Source organism: Rousettus aegyptiacus, unplaced genomic scaffold, assembly GCF_014176215.1.
Source record: "Rousettus aegyptiacus isolate mRouAeg1 unplaced genomic scaffold, mRouAeg1.p scaffold_m13_p_5, whole genome shotgun sequence".
Classification (NCBI taxonomy): Eukaryota; Metazoa; Chordata; class Mammalia; order Chiroptera; family Pteropodidae; genus Rousettus; species Rousettus aegyptiacus.
Window position 1 is genome coordinate 88,205,211 of NW_023416308.1, and position 19,172 is coordinate 88,224,382.

General features: G+C 34.5%; 1 protein-coding gene, 1 non-coding gene and 1 pseudogene across 2 annotated transcripts; 2 read left to right on the top strand and 1 right to left on the bottom strand.

Annotated features, from left to right (window-relative positions):
* Positions 1–1,713: 1,713 nt before the first annotated feature.
* On the bottom strand, positions 1,714–1,832 carry LOC118603430 (annotated as a pseudogene).
* A 3,723-nt stretch (positions 1,833–5,555) lies between these two features.
* On the top strand, positions 5,556–18,752 carry CUNH11orf58 (chromosome unknown C11orf58 homolog). The gene is made up of 5 exons (XM_016139540.2): positions 5,556–5,765; positions 10,709–10,792; positions 13,473–13,533; positions 15,170–15,279; positions 16,734–18,752. Exons 1-5 carry the CDS (start codon positions 5,703–5,705, stop codon positions 16,968–16,970), a joined length of 555 nt encoding a protein of 184 aa, XP_015995026.1. The 5' UTR covers positions 5,556–5,702; the 3' UTR covers positions 16,971–18,752.
* TRNAV-GAC lies at positions 12,941–13,014 on the top strand. Its single transcript has one exon. It is a non-coding gene; the product is annotated as a tRNA-Val (tRNA).
* Positions 18,753–19,172: the final 420 nt, after the last annotated feature.

Consider the following 19,172-nt stretch of genomic DNA (forward strand, 5'->3'; position numbering starts at 1 on the left):
ACTTAAATATAGCCATTAGTATACTTGGTGTTTTACACACCTTATCTTTTGTCACAAAACTACTCAAAGATTAAGTTTCTAAACTGAGGATAACTTCATATCCACTGGGATAATTATAACCAAAAAGACAGATAATAATGAGTGTTGGCCAGAATGTGGAAAAATTGGCCCCTTCATACATTGTTGGTAAGAATGTAAAATGGTGTAGCCACTTTGGAAAACGGTCTGATATTCCTCAAAGAGTTAACTATAATCACATGACCTAGCAATTCTACTCCTAGATATATATATACCCAGGAGAACTAGAAACATGTTCACACAAAAACTTGTACACAAATGTTCACAGCAGCATTAGTATAACAGCCCAAAAGTAGTAACAGCCTAAATGCCCACGAAGTGATTAATGAATAAACAAAATGTGGTGTTTCCATACAATAGAATCTTATTCAGCCGCAAAAAGGAATAAAGTACTAATACATGCTACAACATGGATGAACCTGGAAAACATTATGCTAAGCGAAAGAATCCAGTCACAAATTGTATGATTCCATTAATATGAAATGGCTAGAATAAGCAAATCTATAGGGACAGAAAATATATCAGGGGCTGCCTAGGGCTGGGCAAGTGGGAGGAAAATAGGGAGTCACTGCTGATTGGATACTGGGTTTCTTTTTGGGGTGACAAAAATGCTATAAAATTGATTATGGTGATGGTTGTACAACTCTGTGACTATATTAAAAACAATTTAATTATGCACTTTAAATAGGTAAATTATTTGGTATGTAAATTATAGCTTAATAAAGCTGTTGTTTACAAAGCCTGAAGGTATATGTCAAAATATTGATGAAAAATATACATAATATAAAAATTGATACAATAACAATAACCCATACCTAAACTCTAAATTATATTATCCTGAAAGTGAAGGAGGGAAAAACAGAAAAAGTAAAGGTGCCAAATTCTTCACACATATAGGGTCACAAGACACTGAAGTACTGTTTTACTCTTAATTGGAATAAAAAGTAAAATGTAACCATTAATACTATTAAAACTAAATATGTACCCTCCAAATCACTAGAAAGATGAGAAGGAATTATACTTAGATGTTAACTATGGTTACCTCAAAACTATGACAGTATAAATGACTTCTATTTCTTCTTTATACTTCATTTTGTACATTTCCTACAAAGGGTTCGTTTTATCTTTGTGTGAGTCTGTTTATCTTTGTGACCAACTTTTTAAAAATCCAATTTAATTTACTTTTATTTATTCATTTAGTGTTAATTTTTTAATAGGTTAATATAGTAACATAATTTAAAATGCAAAACATACAAAAAGTTTGGTCAAAAGTCACCCTGCTACCAGTGTACCTTAGCCCCTTGACTACCATCACCCCAAGGCTGGAGTCTACAAACATTATCAGTTTCTTCGGTATCTTTGTGGAAATATTTTATGCATATTGATTCTTTTCTGTATTTTTAATATAAATACAGTATTCAATATACATCGTTCCCCACTTTGCTTTTTTTATTCAACATTGTATCTTGGAAACGGACTCAGATCAAAGCTTCCTCTATTTTTTTTTTCTTTTTTTCTTTTTTTCTTTCCTTTTTTTTTTTTCTTTTCAGGTGAGGCAACCCTTGGTTGACCTCACAGATTGCAAGGACCTTGGCAGTTTACAATCCCTTATTTTTTTTATTTTTTTATTTTTTACACCTATAGCACCTGGTCTTCCTAGGTGGTCTCCCGTCCAAGTACTAACCAGGCCCAAATCTGCTTAGCTTCCAAGATCAGACGGGATTGAGCTTGTTCAGGGTGGCATGGCTGTAGATTTCTCCTCTTTTTAATGGGTATATGGTTGTCCACTGTATACATTTACCATAATTTATTTAGCTAGCTTCATATTGACATATTACTTTTATAATTGGCAAGAAAAACAAAGTAATTTTGGAGAAAAAAACTAGAATGTTCTAATTCTAATTTTCCCTAAAAAAATGGATATCACCCATTCATTTAAACTCATAATTTCTCTTTGACAATTATTGGAATATTGCTGCTTTAACTATATATAGACCTTATGACCAGAAGATACGCATCAACAACAATTTTACTGAAGCAATTTTATAAGGAAATGCATTTTCATCTCCTCTTTCATTCTTCGAGTGTCTAGATATGTATAAAACAACCACACCAATATTTATGACACTATATTGTAAATTACAGTAGTATAGTGGCAATTCTATATGTCCAACAGAGTGGGAATTCATTTTATCATCATCAACCATCATCCACCACAAACGTTTATTTTTTTATACCTTACCTTCAGGATTCTATATTAGGCCCTACAGCTCCCTTTATATTAAGCCTTTAAAATTAGCTTCAAGGTAAATTTCATCTCTTAGTCTCCCGCATTTGAACAATGTATTCTTTTTTCCTTGGCTTCAATGACACTTATTTACTTTCCTTGTTCTACTTCCACATCTATCTTTTAATCTCAGGTTCTTCTTCCTCATTCTATGCTTAAAATGTCCCGCCCTCCCCCCCCCAAGTATGTCTCTTTTACATGCCTGACCAAGCCATAAACTCCTTGAGGTAAGGAACTATACATGATCTATTCTGGTTTTCTTCAAATTTAGCACACTGCCTAACACATACTAAGCACCCTATAAAATGTTGAACTATATTGCCACTAGAAAGTGTATGGGTTTTTGAGTTGTACAGACTTAAGGAATGAATCCCAGCTTAGCCACTCACTCATTAGCTATATGATTATGGGCAAGTATTTAACTTTTCTTAAGCTTCATTATCTATAAAATTTCTTGTAAATTACTGTGCAGTTTCGAGATCAATTATAAAAAGCACCTAGCAAAGTGTATGGTGCATAGTGAATATTAAATAATATTTATAATTATGGCTCCAGGAATTTTTTTTAGCCTCAGTAGCAGGTTTTTTGTACAGAACATACTCATCAGAGTTTTTATTTCTTCTTTAGTTTTGTTAATTATGCTCAGTTATGACTACCCTCAGTTGAGGGAATATTAATATATGCACTCAACAAACATTTATGAATGCCTACTACATATGCTAAGCACTGGGTATATAAAAAATGAGGACAGCACGTACTCTATTCTCAAGAAGGTATTCCAAAGTTCTATTAGCAACACAGTCTCCTCTCTCTTATTATCCAAGAAAGGACATTGCTGAGTTTCTGGACCTTATATGAGATATCACTGTTATATTGTATAATTTCATATTTCTTATATTAATTCAAAAAAACTCGTTAACTACTCCATGACCAGCATTGTGCTAGAAGGTACAGAAAGAAGAAATGATGATGCAACAGTCCGAATCCGGAAGAAATTTTGGAGTTACACCTGGTTGAGTAGCTTCTTGTTTTGTAAGAACGAGAATATTACCCAGTTTCTATGCCATATATGCATTTCTATTACACTTTATAATTTCGTCCTCACCTATAGACATGAAACAAAGTAAAATCTGATTAAATAATCAGTCTTTATTATCTCTTATATTACCTTAGGAGTTGTGATCTTGTAACTTGAAGATTTAGCCTTACAGGTGCCAACAATTCTGGTGAAGAAATAAAAAACAGGTTGCTAGCTCATTAAGCTTTTCTAGACTTACTAAAGTTAAAACTATTTAATAACTACTAACTTATTGATCTTTTTTTATTTCAGAATTCTTTTAGCAGTCTAAATTACCTATTCAGGCAACTCATTTGTTTACTGGTAATAAAGCTTAGAGTTCTAAACTATAAATTAATAGTCTGTCAAGCCCTTTGGTGGCAAACTATAGTTTATCCTAGAAAAATCTGTAACTTAACTGTATTTTCATTTTAATTATATAACCTTTGTAGAATCCTATTTAGTAAGCAACATATATTAATTCATAGTAAAGAGCGAGCAACCATTTCCAAAAAATACTTTTTTCTCTCATGGGTTTACCCTTCTCCTCCTTGATTTGTGGTTTATTCTTACTATAGAACTACTGAGTAAGGTGACTGTACTTGGTTATAAAATATGACCCTACCTGATTTCTTTTTTAATATTATCCTAATTGGCATTGTTATTCCTTTGCTTCCAAAATACAAGAGCAGAATTTGGATATATGACTGCATAAAAAGCTATCTTGCACTGGTCACAGTTCTATAAATGGTTTAATAATTGAAGTCTGGGAAAGTAATACTATTTCTACACAGGCAGCCAAACTAGAGTAATTGCTGAGTTCAGAAGCCAATAGTTAAGCAGTTTCACAGGCCACTTTCAGAACCAAAATGCATCTGTACTGTCATTCCACTTACTGATTTTTGCTTTTAAAAAAAATCTTATTTTTGACCAAGGTCCGAAAGCTTCCCAGTACAGACAAGGATCCTGACAAGAATGCTAGGGTTGAAGGAAGCCAGGTTTAGGCCTCGTTAAAAATTCTGACACCTCGATAATGCATAAATAAATCTTCAGTATCCAAATAGTACCTTTAGATACAATGCTCAGTAGATTAGTGGTTGCTGGGAAGATGGAGGAATAGGGAAGGACTGCTGGTGATGGTTGCTCACTGTAAATATACTAAATGCCAATTAATTATATGCTTTAAAATGGTTAAGTGAATTGCACCTTAGTTTAAAAAATGTTTTTTGTCTATGGCCACGCTACCCTAAAAAAGCCCAATCCCGTCTGATCTTAGAAGCAAAGCAGGGTCCTGCCTGGTTAGTACTTGGATTGGAGACCACCTAGGAAGACCAGGTGATGTAGACATGTAAAAAAAAAAAAAAAAAGAGGGGGGATTATAAACTGACAAGGTCCTTGCAATCTGTGAGGACAACCAAGGATGGCTTTCTGTCGGAGAGGGACTTCACTTGGTGAAGGCCCCCAAAATACAATGCCTGCACACCCACAGCAAGGTCGGGTATCACTCCCACTTCACACAAAGCCCTATGGAAAGCTTACAAGGTTTCCTCAGGTGGACCCTAGTTTCAATAACAGCCAATTAACCAGCACTTTAACAATATATTGAATTCATTTCGGTGAGAATGAGAAAGCAGGAAACTATTCATCAGAATCTTCTAGAAAGCTATACCCTGGGGGTCATTTAGAAATCCCTACGATCAATAGCGAATACCAGGGTGGAAACAGAAGAAGCCATTTTTTTTTTTCCCATGGATTTTTTTGTCTTGGGAGGTTACTCGTGAGGATTCAAACCTCAAACATTGCATTTAAACCTGGGTGCTTAACTATGACGGACACATATGCCAATGTGTAGTGTCTCACAGAGAAAAGTGAAAACCCAGTCTAAGCCTCTTTCTGTGGCGACGAAGCTTTACTACAACGCTCACCGCCATACCCACCCGCGGGAACGTTCCCTTCACCAGCCGAAGAAGGAGGGGCCTCAGAGGACACTCCCGCCACACAGTGCGAGCTGCGCCGCTCTGCTTCTTAGGAATTGTAGTTCTAGTCACTAGTCTTCTCTCTTGTTAAGGCCAGTATAGAGTGAGCCATAAAACTACAACTCCCAGAGTGCTCCGGAGTGGCGAGCGGCCGCGGCGTGACGACTGTGGCAGAGAAGACCCGAGGGGCTCTGCGTTCTGGAGTGGCGCTGCTTGGTCGGGTGGCAGATCGCAGGTTGCTGGTGCCGCGGCTGAGGAGAGAACGGCGAGTCGGTTCGGCATTTGCGGTCGGGTCCCCGCAACGATGAGTGCTGCCAGGGAGTCCCATCCGCACGGAGTGAAGCGTTCAGCCTCCCCAGACGACGATGTAAATAACAATGGCGGAGTAGATGAGGGCTGAGGCCTACTAAATGTTGGGGTAGGCCGGGAAGGGTGGATGTAGAAGGAGGAAGCGCCTGAGGTGGCCCGAAAAAGGGAGCGGGCGCGAAGGAGGGGGACCCAGAGGAATAGGAAATGTCTTCCTTTCTTAATGGGGTCAGAAGGTTTGACGAGGTCCACACGGTAAGAGCCAGAGGCTTGCGTAGGGAGGAGGATCGAAGAAGGAAATTCTGAATGGTCGAGAAGTGAAAGAGCCTAGTCGAGGGATCATCTTTGCCTCTAGGGGCTGATGAAGCCTCTTAGTCGGGCCCTTCTAAGGATAGAGACGTCAAGACCCTCCCTGTTTTAGGCTTAAAATGCTCTTGTGACAGTGGCAAGATGTTCGCGCAATTTGGGCAGATTTTTGGCCGGAATTATTTTTTGCAGTGTACAGTTAAGAATCAAACTTCACCGTTACTGTTAAGCGTAAACCCAGAACAGTATTGAACGGAAAATTTGTACCAGAGAGTAGTTTGGTACTGGCGCAAGGGCTCAGACGTTGAGACATGGAAGTCGGTTTTGATGTCAAGTGCCTCCCTCCCCTTTCCCGCTTCTCCCCTTCTCTTCTCCCTCATTCTCTTCTCCCTCCCCCACCTTGTCAGTTTAAATAGGAAAACATTCATTCCTTAAAGTAATGCATTAAATACGTATTGCTATGCCAGGTGTTGGGAATTCAAGTTGAATATATGCTTATCCTAGGCCTTTTTGTATATTTGTCCTCGCTCCTAGCGCATCGTCATGGAAACCGCAGTAATCAGTAAATGTAAAACTAGGTGGTTAAATGCATTAGGAACGTTGGTGGAGAAATTTGGGGGACAGGAGCCTGGAAAGGTCATCCATCATCTTCCAGGATGGTAAAGGGACAACACCTACTTTTATTTCTGTTGTTGTTTAAAGTATTATTAGCTTCTGAATATGTGGAGTTCTTTATTTTCTATAATGCAGGCCAGTGCCTTTCATAATATCTTACTTTGTGAACCCTTAAAAGCTCACTGAATACTACTAGTGCATCAGTTGTAGCAAATGAAATGATGGTAAGACCCACTCCTCTTTGGGTGGGTAGTGGGATTAGGTCCAGAATAGTAAAGCTCTTTAAGGAGATTGATTTTAGCTTTACAGAGAGATAGGTAATCGGTAAAGATCTGAGGAGGAATAGTTGTTGTATAATGAGATTTATTCATGCCCTCTGTACTTCCCCACAACTGGCTTTTAGATCTTGTTAGAGTAGTAATTTAGTACTTCTCAGGAATTTAGGATTTTGAGTAATTTGAGTCCCATTTTAAAAGCTATTACATAGTTTTTCTTCCTGTTATTTAACCGTGACTTGATTGCTAGAATGTTAGGCACCTGTTTTGCTAGAGTCGGAGACGTAATCTTAACTTTTAACTTGACAGAAAGCTCTTGGTGATGTTAACTTGACAGACAGAAAGGTAAATCTGTACAGTTTAAACCAGATGAAGACCTTCAAGACCTTTTCCTATAGATACTGTCTTGGAAGGAGATGGTTATAGCTGCAAATCAAATCAGAACCTAGAACCTTCATATACTATCTAAAATTATGTAACGTATTCCTTGATAGTGATTTTTTAAATATTCTTTCATATGAATTTTATTTTTGCTGGTAATTGGGAGTTTACTTGTCTTTAAAATATTTTAAAATATACATCTAAATTGTAGAAAATCTAATAACATGGAGTCAGCAGTTTCTAATGAACGTCCGCTGCATTTAAAAGACAGTTTTCTTTACCCACTGACCTCACATTTTAAATGGGGGTAACAAAACATTTTTTAAAGATATTAAAAGTAGATATTAAATCACAGAATCCAACTATAGGAAAAAGCTGTCAGTGTTTTATGTAAATTCTAAGACAACTACAATGTGTATTGGAGATAAATTGATTGCAGTTTTAAAAGGTTTAAGGATGATGACAACTTAAAAAATGGTTTCATTGGTTTGATTAGAGTGGAGAAATAAAAGTTAACTCTCAAGGAGTAGGAGGAGTGGGGAGGTTAATTTTAATGACTGGTGGAGAACCTTCTAAGAATATATCCATGTGCATTTCCGAATGCAGCACTTAGACAAGGCATTTGCTGTCGAATGCTAAGGTCTTTAAAAGGAAAAACCAGAAGGACTTCATAATTGAAAAAAACATTAGGGTTATAAATTGTAAATGATAGGGTTAGTTATGTAAAGACATGACATTTGCTCTCTTAATAAAGAGTTTGAGAAATTTTGGTTTTTAGGCAATTGTTTTAGTTTTATATATTTTTATAACTGTAGTTCATAAACTACTTTCACATATTCTATCTCATATGATCATGTACAGTATGATGTGGAAAGAGCAGAAGACTTAAGGCCAGAGGATCGAAGCAAGTCTCTTAGTCTCTTTGCCTCAGTGTCCTTATTTATTAAATGGACTTTTGAGAGCATGTCAGTGAAAAGTGGTTTGTAAGTTATAAAACGCTATGCAGTTTTTAGAAGTTGTTATTAAGACAGTCTTTTAAAGAAGCTTCTCTATGTCGATAAGTAATTAAAACTAAGAAGTTAAATGACAAGTCCAGGCTCACAGAGAGCAAGTAACTTAGTAGGAATCAGAACTTAAGCTTCACTAGTACTTTAAATTTTATTAACTGTATTGAGCCAGAAATAATTAAGAACTAATTGGTTTGTAAAAAGATAGGAGCTGTCACATGAAAATGTAGAAATTTGGAGCTTAGGTAGCCAAAATCATGAGACCATATAAGTCCCTACCAAAAGGAATTTAGAAGGGCTATAAGTGGGTGTCCAATGTGGTACAAATACTTTTAACTCTCATATGCTCAGAAGTGGTCATCATTGTTTCCGTTACATTCTAGTAGTCTTTTATAAATTTCAGAAGAATAAAGGGATTGTGAAAAACAGCTTCATTAGAAATTTGAATATGAGTTTAACCATAGCAAACAAAATTTCTATCCCACATTTTCATGATATATATACCCTAAATGATTAACATCCTTTGAATCCAGGAAACTGTTTATCAGTTGTCATGTATGAAACAAACACATAATTTCAGATTTCAAATCTATTTCTAATAGAGTTTAGCTTTATTTTGAAATTATTCTAGTTTTTGCATTTGCATCAATATATACTTATAGAATATTTTGAAACCTTTGATTGCTCCTCATTTTGTATTGAAAAGAGGGTTGACTTTGCTCCATAATTGTAAAACGTTTTCATTTTTAGATTTCATTTCATTTTTAGATTATAAACTCAATTAGAATGATCAATTCAATGAATGTTTTTGTTTCTACATTCTTTGTAGTCACATTTGTATACACACCTGCCTTCATCATTTGTGCACTTAAAAAGCGTATCAAGTAAGTTTTGGTGTACAAATATAAAAGATGAAATGTCACACATCTTTTTAGAAAAACCAAAGAGTTCAGACTCTTATTGCCAAATATTGCAAGATGAAGTCCTTCCTATTGAGTGACTCTCTAGAGTATCATATTTCTGTTTTGTCTCCCCCCATCCCCTTTCTCTCATTGATGCCTGGAGAAAAGTTATGTAGAATTTCCTGCGAAGATGCATAGTCTAAGATTTTTGCATATACAATTAATTGTACCATCATCATTAGTTTAGGATAAACTGCCTGTCATCTTGCATTCACCTACTTACTCAGAAATACCTTCGTCAATTTCAATTTTTTACCCACCTGCCAATATGGGTAGAAATGAAAACTTCTGAATTATCAACTGTGTCCAAAGAAAGCTAGGAGCAAGCAACAGGGGTGAGGTCTTTAAAAATGATGTAATACTTTAGACAACATGATGAGAAAAGTTACCATTTTTCTATTATTACTAGTCATTTTTAGCATAGTTGGAAATAATTGTAATGAAATAACGCTTACATTTTTTGGAAGATATATGGAATAATGAAGTTGTTAGTGCATTTGTTTCAAGGTGTACAGGTAAATAACACTAGGATTTCATAGTATTTCTGAGGTTTATAAAAGAGTTCAATATTTGCTATTGCTTTGACCCATTTGATAATTTTAAGATAGAATGAGTTTTATTCTGTACATTTAAAAAATAAGTAAATTTTCTTTTTGTTCTTTGGAAGACTTCTAAGAAAAAATGAAAGCCGTAACGTATCCTTACAAAAACTAGAAGAACTCAAAAAGGAAAAAAAAAGCTAAATTTAGGCCCAATAGACTGATGTTATACTGTCCTTAAGAATATCACTAAAGCCAGAGTTTTTAACTTCAGCTATCAGCTGTGGCAGCCTTCTGGGTTCACTGTACTAGGTGCTCTAGGGCTCTGGGGCAGTAGGTCTCAATGTGTGATCCCCCACATCAATAGCATCGCTTAGGAATTTGTTAGAATTGAAATCTACAAGCCCCACCTCAGACCTACTGAATCTGAAACAGCAGTCTGTTTTAACAAGGCCTCCAGGTGATTCTCATAGAAGCAAAAGAGAACTAGGACTCTGGCTGCAAAAGAACTAAAAGATTCCACCTTGAGGTAAAAAAAAAAAAAAAAAAAAAAAAGGAATGCAGATACTCTTCTACTTAAAATGTGGTTACATCCTGATAAACCCATTGTAAGTTGAAAATATAAATAAAAAATGCAAACCTAACATACCAAACATCATAGTTCAGCCTGGCCAGTTTCTACTGAATAGATGTCACTTTTTCATCATCATAAAGTCCAAAAATCTTTGCACTGAACCATCATAAGTTGGAGACTGGATGTATATTTTAATTCAAATATGATGCATATGCTTAACTTTCTAAGCAAGAATGAACCCTGTTTATAGTTAAAACTGGCAGGGGGAAAAAAAACAATTTACTGATAGACTAAGTTTTTTAATATCATTACGCAAAAAATTCAGTTGACTAATTTCTTTTCCAGCTTGGATCTAGCAACTGGGAGGCAGCAGACTTAGGTAATGAAGAAAGAAAACAAAAGTTCTTGAGACTTATGGGCGCAGGAAAGGTAAGCATCAAGATGGTATGCATTTTTATCTTTTCTGGGAAAATAATGACCCTTTTTGTGTAAATGAGAAGAATCGAATATACTTGGATCCCATTTTCCTGTTGCACATGATTATTTTAGGTTTTGGGAAAAATAGCTTACCTGAGCACTTAAAATTAATACTGTTTCTTAGGATTCTCACTGCCTCTGGGCAGTAAGATTTAGAGACTATACAGAGAAAAAACTTGGTTTGAGGAGACTCCTGTGGAAGAAAGATATTAAAGATTATGATTTGCCATTTGTTTGCCTGATGATTTGATACAAGATATTTCTGGGTAGACCAGTCGTTAGGTCTTTAATATTTTATATCTTCTTCTAGCCCTTGAAGTAGGAGTGAAGGGAATAGTCTTTATCAAAATTCTAGTTTTTAAAATGTTCAGTATATTTTGAGAAATCCCTTTCAGTTTGATCAACATAATAGAAGATACAAAATACAGGTGCCAGGAAAACATCATCTATTGGAAAAACCCTTTTTGTTCTTAGCAATTCATTTTTACATGAAAATACAGTGGTCTCTAGATGATTATTTTGTGTAAGCAAGTAAATTTATTTTCCTAACATTGTCCCAGTGGTCTTCCTACAAATTTAACGTGAAAGAAATAGGAAAACTTTTTCTCTGTTAAGATCCTTAAAATGAAATTTTACTTTTTGTTTTTTGTTATTCACATGGGAATGTATTTACATTGTAGTAGGTCTTGGGGATGGGGGGCAGTTAACATATCAATAACATGTTTGGAGTCATCATGTAATGGAAGAAACCAGATAATAACAATATGGGATTATAATTGCTTTGAAAGAGCCATTATATTCGACATAGTGCTGTGGAATCAACAGACAAGGTTAGCTAACTGGCTTAGCTGAACAAGAAATCTTCCCATAGAAAGAATTGATCTGAATCTGAAAGGATGAGTTAGCCAAACTACAGCAGTGAGGTAGGGAGAGATCATGAAAAAACTGTAAGACCTATACAAAGGAAGCATTTGTATAATATCCTGTTAATCCAGAGTTCCTATAATTTGTAATTTGTTATAGAATGTTGCCTAAGGTTTATCTTGGTTCATGCAAATAAAAGACTTGCTAAGGATATATAAATTAAGTAATAGTTTAGGGGTATGCTCAACCTAGTGGAATGAAAACGTAAGAATATTCAAATATAAAGTGTGTGAAATTTAGCCATAAATAGTCAATTATGTCTCAGTAAAACTTGGGGAGGAGAACAAATTGAACAATTAAAAAAGAAATATGGCTACTAGTAAATTGGCTGTTTAGCATACCTCAGATTCTGTTTTGCAGCCACAAAGTATATTCCTAATCCTAGGCAGCTACCATGATTATTTTATTCGTCACAGAACCAATTGGAAAGGTATGAATAGGCAAATAGTACTATCATTCTAGAATAACTTGAAGTCATTATATATTCACATCCTATTAATGAGACTGCAATGGAAAGAAGCAGCATGTTGAATCATTGATTTGTTTATGTGTTAATGGCATGTAAGGCAATAAGCATTAATCTTGAAGCTTCCAGTAGTATCATCTTTGGGTATGGACAATGTGTCTCACCCTTGCATGATAGGAAGATTTGTTATTTACTATATCTTCACAAATTATTAAGATTGCTTTGCAAAGTCACTCTGTTTTAGTGAACAATTTCTTTGCCTTATGAAACAAATATGAACCATAAAGAGTGAATTGGAACTGATAAATTGAGAGTGATTATGTATCCAGATCAGTTGGTAACTTTGAATCAGATTTATTTCTATATTTTATAGAATTAGATTGTTTCAAATTGTATTTTCGACGGTTTGAGATCCGGTGTTCATTTGTAGTCAAAGAATAATGAGCTAACTCTTTGTGATGTGTTGTAAATAGTAATGACTATTTTCATTTATATTAAAGATATTTCATTTAGTTCATTATAAATCTGTTTCATTTTTATCTTATAAAATAATCTCTTTTGCTTTGTCTCCATGAAATGAACCTGAGGCGTCAAAAAGAGAAGTTGGAAAAATTAGAACAACTCATTTCATTGGCCTTTTAGGAAAGAAAATGTTTAGATCGCTAAATTTTCTAGTTATCCTTCTCATTTAAAATTCCAACTTGAGGGGTGGCTCCATAGTGTAGTGGTTAGCACGTTTGCTTGACATGCAGAAAGTCCTGGGTTCGTGCCCCATGTGGAGCCACGGGGACCATACCCCGGGAGCCCCAGGGGCACACCATGAGCTTGTGAGAGGAGACGCCCAGCCTTCAGAGATCTAGTTCTTAAGGGGAAATGCAACATCCATAGGTCAGGGGTGGAAGGAGTGGCAGGGAAGACTTACAGAGGAGGGAAAAATAAATAAAAAATAATAAAGTAAAAAATCCCACTTGATCTCTCTACATACTCTCTTCTCTCTCTGTTCTGTTTGTGTGTGTATTAATGGCATTTACTACCTTCTAAGATACTATCATTACTGATTTCATTTCCCCTTTCTGTACCTACCCTTGCTAGAATGTAAGTTCAATAAAGGCAAGGGTCTTAATGTAATCTTTTTTCTGCACTGTATCCCAGAAGCCTGGAATAGTGTCAGGCACAGAGTAGACATCAAGTAATTATGTTAAATTAGTAGTCTCGAATTCTAATACATATTCTGCCTTATAGAAAGAACATACTGGCCGTCTTGTTATAGGAGATCACAAATCAACATCTCACTTCCGAACAGGTAAGAAACTAAAATATAACTAAAGTGGGGGTGCTAAACTTGAAATATGAAGTATTTGTACACATTTCAGGATACTCTAACTTCTGTGTATAATTATGTTGATAATTAAAATAATTGAATCAGAAATGTATGTAGTATATATAAACATCTTCCATATATCATGTGTGTGGCATGTATATGTAAGAATTAGTATATATTTTGATTTTTAAAAGATTTGAGAGTATACATCAATATGCTATTCTAACCATGAAACTAACCCATTTCTGTCTTCATTTTTACTGATTCACAACATGTATTTTAATTGTAGTGAGCTTTTATGCCTCATCTTGCCAACTATAGTATGGAATTTATAATTTTTTTATTTTATAAGTTATTTAGCATATGATATAGTTGGTATGTTATATTAATTTATAATTTATGTACTAAGTTTTGCTCTGAAATTTTTGAAGACTATAAACTCATTGCAAAACCTGAAGAAATTAATTTTTTTTTGATTTTGAGTATGAAAATTTTTTTAAAAGAACTGAAAATGAATTTGGATTTGGATTTGAATTCAGTTTGCTGAAAAGTGAAGTTTTCTCCTATGTAAAACTACCCTAATCTTGGACCTTAATAAAGTTTTGCTAAATATAAATATACCAAGGTCATGACCTTGGTATATTTATATTTAGCAAAACTTTAAATTATTTAAATCAACTTTGTACTGATCTAGAATATGTAGCACATTTTGCAAATTGATAGGTCTTTTATGCCGGTGTTAAACAATTTCAAATTGATTTGCATCTCTACAAAAGGCTAAAAGAGTCTGAACGTTGCAGAATGGAAATATATTTAACTCCTGCATTTATTCTTTTAAAACTGGGGCTTTATGAATAAAAATAATGCAGAGCACCAACATGTCTAATTAAAATGTGAAATCCCTCTTGTATTACAAATTAGAATGTTGTGCAGACAGCTCTGATTGTATTGTAATGTCTAGTTCTTGTGTGTTAGGTTTATGGGTAGTTTAGTTTTCTGCTTCATAACTAAAATACAACAGTGTGTGTAAAAAATATATATCAATGTTGCATGATAAAATAAGTTTATGTTACTTCAATAAACTGATTTGCAAAGAAGGGCATAAAGAAGAACCATTCTAAGGTTATTTAACCATTCTCTGTCAGAATTGCATGTCTTTTCATTATTTCTGTTCAAAGATAGAAGCTTTTGTTTGTAGGATTTTTGTATGTGACTAAAAGAAAATTTTCAGGAGAGTAATTAGACTAAATAATGCCCAGGGTTCTTAGTAATTTATATTTACAGTATGTGAACTTCAGGCCCTTCTTTCTGAGACTTGGGTCTGGTGTGAATTATCACATGGAAATATATAAATTCTTCATCTTTCATAAACACTTCTCTAGTTCAGAGGGTTGGTTCTCAAAGAAGTAACCATAAAATACATCTTTCAATTATTTTATGTCCATTAGGTAACTATTGATAGTACGGAAATTCATTCACAAAATTAATTATAAAATTGATCACAGTTGGAGAAATCAGCCCTTGAATATAATAGCATCTGTATTATGGGGTTTTTTTGTGTAATCAAATATTTTTATTAATTTGACTGAAATATAACCAAAGTACACTGGACATGCAGGGGAAGAAGACAAGAAAATTAATGAAGAACTGGAGTCTCAATATCAGCAAAGTATGGACAGTAAATTGTCAGGAAGATATCGACGACATTGCGGACTTGGCTTCAGTGAGGTAGTAATTAATGTATTTTCACTAAATGGGAAGATTCTCAATTTCCAATTTGATACCATTTATTTCTGTTAGATTACTGTAGCAAGAGAGCTTTCTGATACCAGTTTAATGTAAATTCTGTTTAGATAATCACTGGGGCATATCCCCACCCTCCCCCCACCCCCGCCACCCCAGTTATAATTGCCATGAAATATTAGTTTCAGGTGTACAGCTTAGTGATTAGACAGTGATATACCTTATGAAGTGATCACCACGATAACTGTGGTATCTATCTGGCACCATACATAGTAATTACAGTATTACTAACTATATCCCTTATGTCTATTGTATAGACCATTTTTTATAACTGGCAGTTTGTACTTCTTAATGAGTTTTGTACTCATCTCCCCAGCCTCCCTTCCGTCTCCCATGGTTACATCAGTTTGTTCATTTATTTTCTTTAGATTCCACATATAAGTGAAATCATATGGTATTTGTTTTTTTCTGACTTACTTTGCTTGGCATAGTATCTTCTAGATCCTTCCATGTAAGATTTTATTTTATTTTATTTTATAGCTGAGTAATACTCCATTGTATATATGTACCACATCATGTTTATCCATTCATCTGTTGGTGGACACCAAGGTTCGCTTCCATATCTTAGCTATTGTAAATAATGCTGCAGTGAACATAGTGGTGCATATATTTTTTTAAATCAGTCTTTTGGATTTCTTTAGATGAATACCCAAACGTGGAATTATTAGGTTAAATTCTATTTTTAATTTTTTGAGGAACCTCCATACTGTTTTCCATAGTGACTGCACTAATTTGCAATCCCACCAAACAGGGCATGGGTGTTCCCATTTTTCCATATCTTTAATTTTAAAATTACATTTTCTTTTTTTACTCATCCCCCCCACACACAATTTATATTTTTGTCATTATTTTTTACCACCTGCATGCGTGTGGGTTTCTGTGTATCTCCTAGGGCACATCTTAAATAGCTGTGAACATATAATTACATGAAATGTCATGCAAATAGTGGTTTGAGAGAATTCTCAGTCTTCTAAGTCATTTCTTTTCATATTATAACTACTGGTTAATTACTCCAAAGTAATATAGTATGTAAAATACGGTTTCCACATTTCCACGCATCAGTGGTTAACTTGCCTTATTTACTTAAAAAAAAAAAAAAAAATCATCGCGTTGTTTTCAAACGGGCTGAGGATGGGGAACACAAAGGTGAGTGGTCTTCAAAGTCTTAAAACAATCCTAGTCAAGGCCCAGTATATCAAACACATGGAGATGCCCAGGTCCTCAGTTCTCTTTGACAGCCTCTGGTCTTAATAGAATCTTAGAACTGTTGATTTAATGACTAGAGAATGGGCTGTCTTAAGACTGAAGACTGTTAGGGTCTTTCCCAGTGTTGGTACTTGAAAATTGTATTTAAGAGCTTGTTGATTGGTGTTTTTTAGGTAGAAGATCATGATGGAGAAGATCATGTGGCTGGAGATGATGATGATGATGATGATGATGATTCACCTGATCCTGAAAGTCCAGATGACTCTGAAAGTGATTCAGAGTCAGAGAAAGAAGAATCTGCTGAAGAACTCCAGGCTGCTGAGCACCCTGATGAAGTGGAGGATTCCAAAAACAAAAAAGATGCAAAAAGCAACTATAAAATGATGTTTGTTAAGTCCAGTGGTTCATAACTCCCAAACACTTGGTCTTTGTATTAAAAGTAAGCCTTATTGTTATAATGCACAGTGGAGGACTGCTTATAGAGCACAGACCTTTGTATTATAATTTTTAAAAAGGCCCTTTTAAGTAATTACAAAGAGTGTTTGCTTTCAGATGCCATGGGTTACACTTTTATGGGCATGACTAAAACCATTTTTGTAAAGAGTAAGAGTTGTATTAAATAAGAAATAAATACAATACGTAATTTCCTTTCATATTAGCATCATCAAACCTCTAATCTCACTGTTTTACCCCTTCAGATAGATACAGGGGAGACACTTTTTTCTTTGGTAGCTCTTTTTTGTTTCCTTCATATTCTCAAAGTTTATTTGATACTGTGATGTGTTCATGGAAAAATTATACTTTGTTATAGTAGAACTATTCATCATGGATATTTCTGCTGCCAATAACAGTGTAAATGTTGGCAAAAGATTAGGTACTTAGTTTACTCTTTCTGATTCAGCTCTACTCTTTTTTGGACCAAAGCAGCATGAGAGCAAATACTTTTCACACCTGTTAGTTTGGGATAACAACTGTCATACATTTGAATGCTGTGATCCCAAGCAGTCTTTATATAATTTGAATTATACTGTATGTTAGATTTTTGGTAATATCTGGCCAATTTTTACAGAAATTATTTCTCTGATCAATTAGTCCTATCAATTTAGGCTTATGTAAAACAATATTTTAAGGTTATATGTCACCAAAGTTAATTTTCTTCCTAAGGCCTAAATAAAGAGGAAGCAGTTTTCCGTATTTGGTTGTGATACCTTTATCCTCATTATCTAAGAATGAGGAGCAGACTTATTGAACAAAAAACTGAAACAAATTCTTCATTTTATCCCAGTGCTGTTTATCTTGGTTATCTAATTCCTATAAAGTAGTACTGCTTTCTTATTTTATTGCTACTTCTGTTAGAGTAAGATTAGAATCATCTGCTGTTATGTGGTTGAGATGTACAGCAGATTTACACAAACTGCATTTTGGGCTAGTTAATGATTTTCAAGTAATTGGGTCCAAAATATTAATGTTTCTAAGTAACATGTTCAAAGCCTTGAGTCAAACCTGTATGTTTACTGAACTATTATACCTAGATACTTAAGTGTTTGACGTGTTGGGTTTTTTAAATTATTCCTGTCATTTTGAAATTTAGAATGTGTTAGAAGAATGTAGCAACTAGAATAGATGATTTCTGATTTATGCAATCTATCCTGCAATATTTTTCATATTAGACTCCTAATGTTTCTTTTTCTTTATTGTTTTATAATAGGTACTACCCAATATCATAAAATACTGAGTAAGTGGGTAGTGGACAGGATGTATGACATTTAACAAAATTTAGTTTAAACAGGTTTGGCTTTATTCAACAAATTTCGCTTTGGTTACTGATTTCCAAATATCTAGTCTGTAGAGAGTTGCTTATTACAATTCCTTTAAGTAGAAAGTGAAGACTGATTCATGTTTAAGAGTAGAAGAGGAAGAGACTAGTATTATGTTTAAAAAGTATTTTCATCAATTCAGATATGCTGCGTTGTTTATAAATTCTGGTTCTTATATGTAAATAGAAGAGCCTTCTAAAATAACTACACTGAAAGACCTTTTCTTCATCTCCAAATAGAGAAATTCTCATTAAATTGATTTATATTATTGGACATTAACGTAATACAGGGTTGGAATAAATTTAGGTCTGTTGGTCCATGTGGCCCAGTGTCCCAGCACCACATTAAACATCATGGCTGTCTTTTAAGCATGAACATTGGGTTGTTGTTTTTTTTCCTTATCAAATTAGAGGAAGAAAACATTAAAGGAAGATAGATGCTATGCCATCTTAATATCCCTTTTTAAAAATACAAATGTTCAGTGAAGCACACTATTCAGTTTAATGGCAACTTTTTACTATCGCTGATAATTTTACCTGAAATACTTCTCAAGTGTTTACCTATACCAATGATCTAACAGTATTAAAAATATGTTTTTATCACAGTATAGTTGGCATACAGTATTAGTTTCAGATATAAAAGTGATTCAACATATAAAGATATGAACACCACGCTAAGTCTAATTACTGTCACAGCAGATTTATCACTTATTAACTATATCCCCCTCACCTTTTTTACCCATCAGCAGTTCCTTGTTTCTATGTATCTGTTTTGTTTTGATTTTAATTCAACATA

Bases quoted from the DNA above. Each gene is read 5' to 3' on its own strand.
- CUNH11orf58 (XM_016139540.2), top strand. From the start codon at position 5,703: ATGAGTGCTGCCAGGGAGTCCCATCCGCACGGAGTGAAGCGTTCAGCC. The intron at 10,793-13,472 runs GTAAGCATCAAG...TCTGCCTTATAG, and splicing joins GACTTATGGGCGCAGGAAAG to AAAGAACATACTGGCCGTCT. The intron at 13,534-15,169 runs GTAAGAAACTAA...CTGGACATGCAG, and splicing joins AACATCTCACTTCCGAACAG to GGGAAGAAGACAAGAAAATT.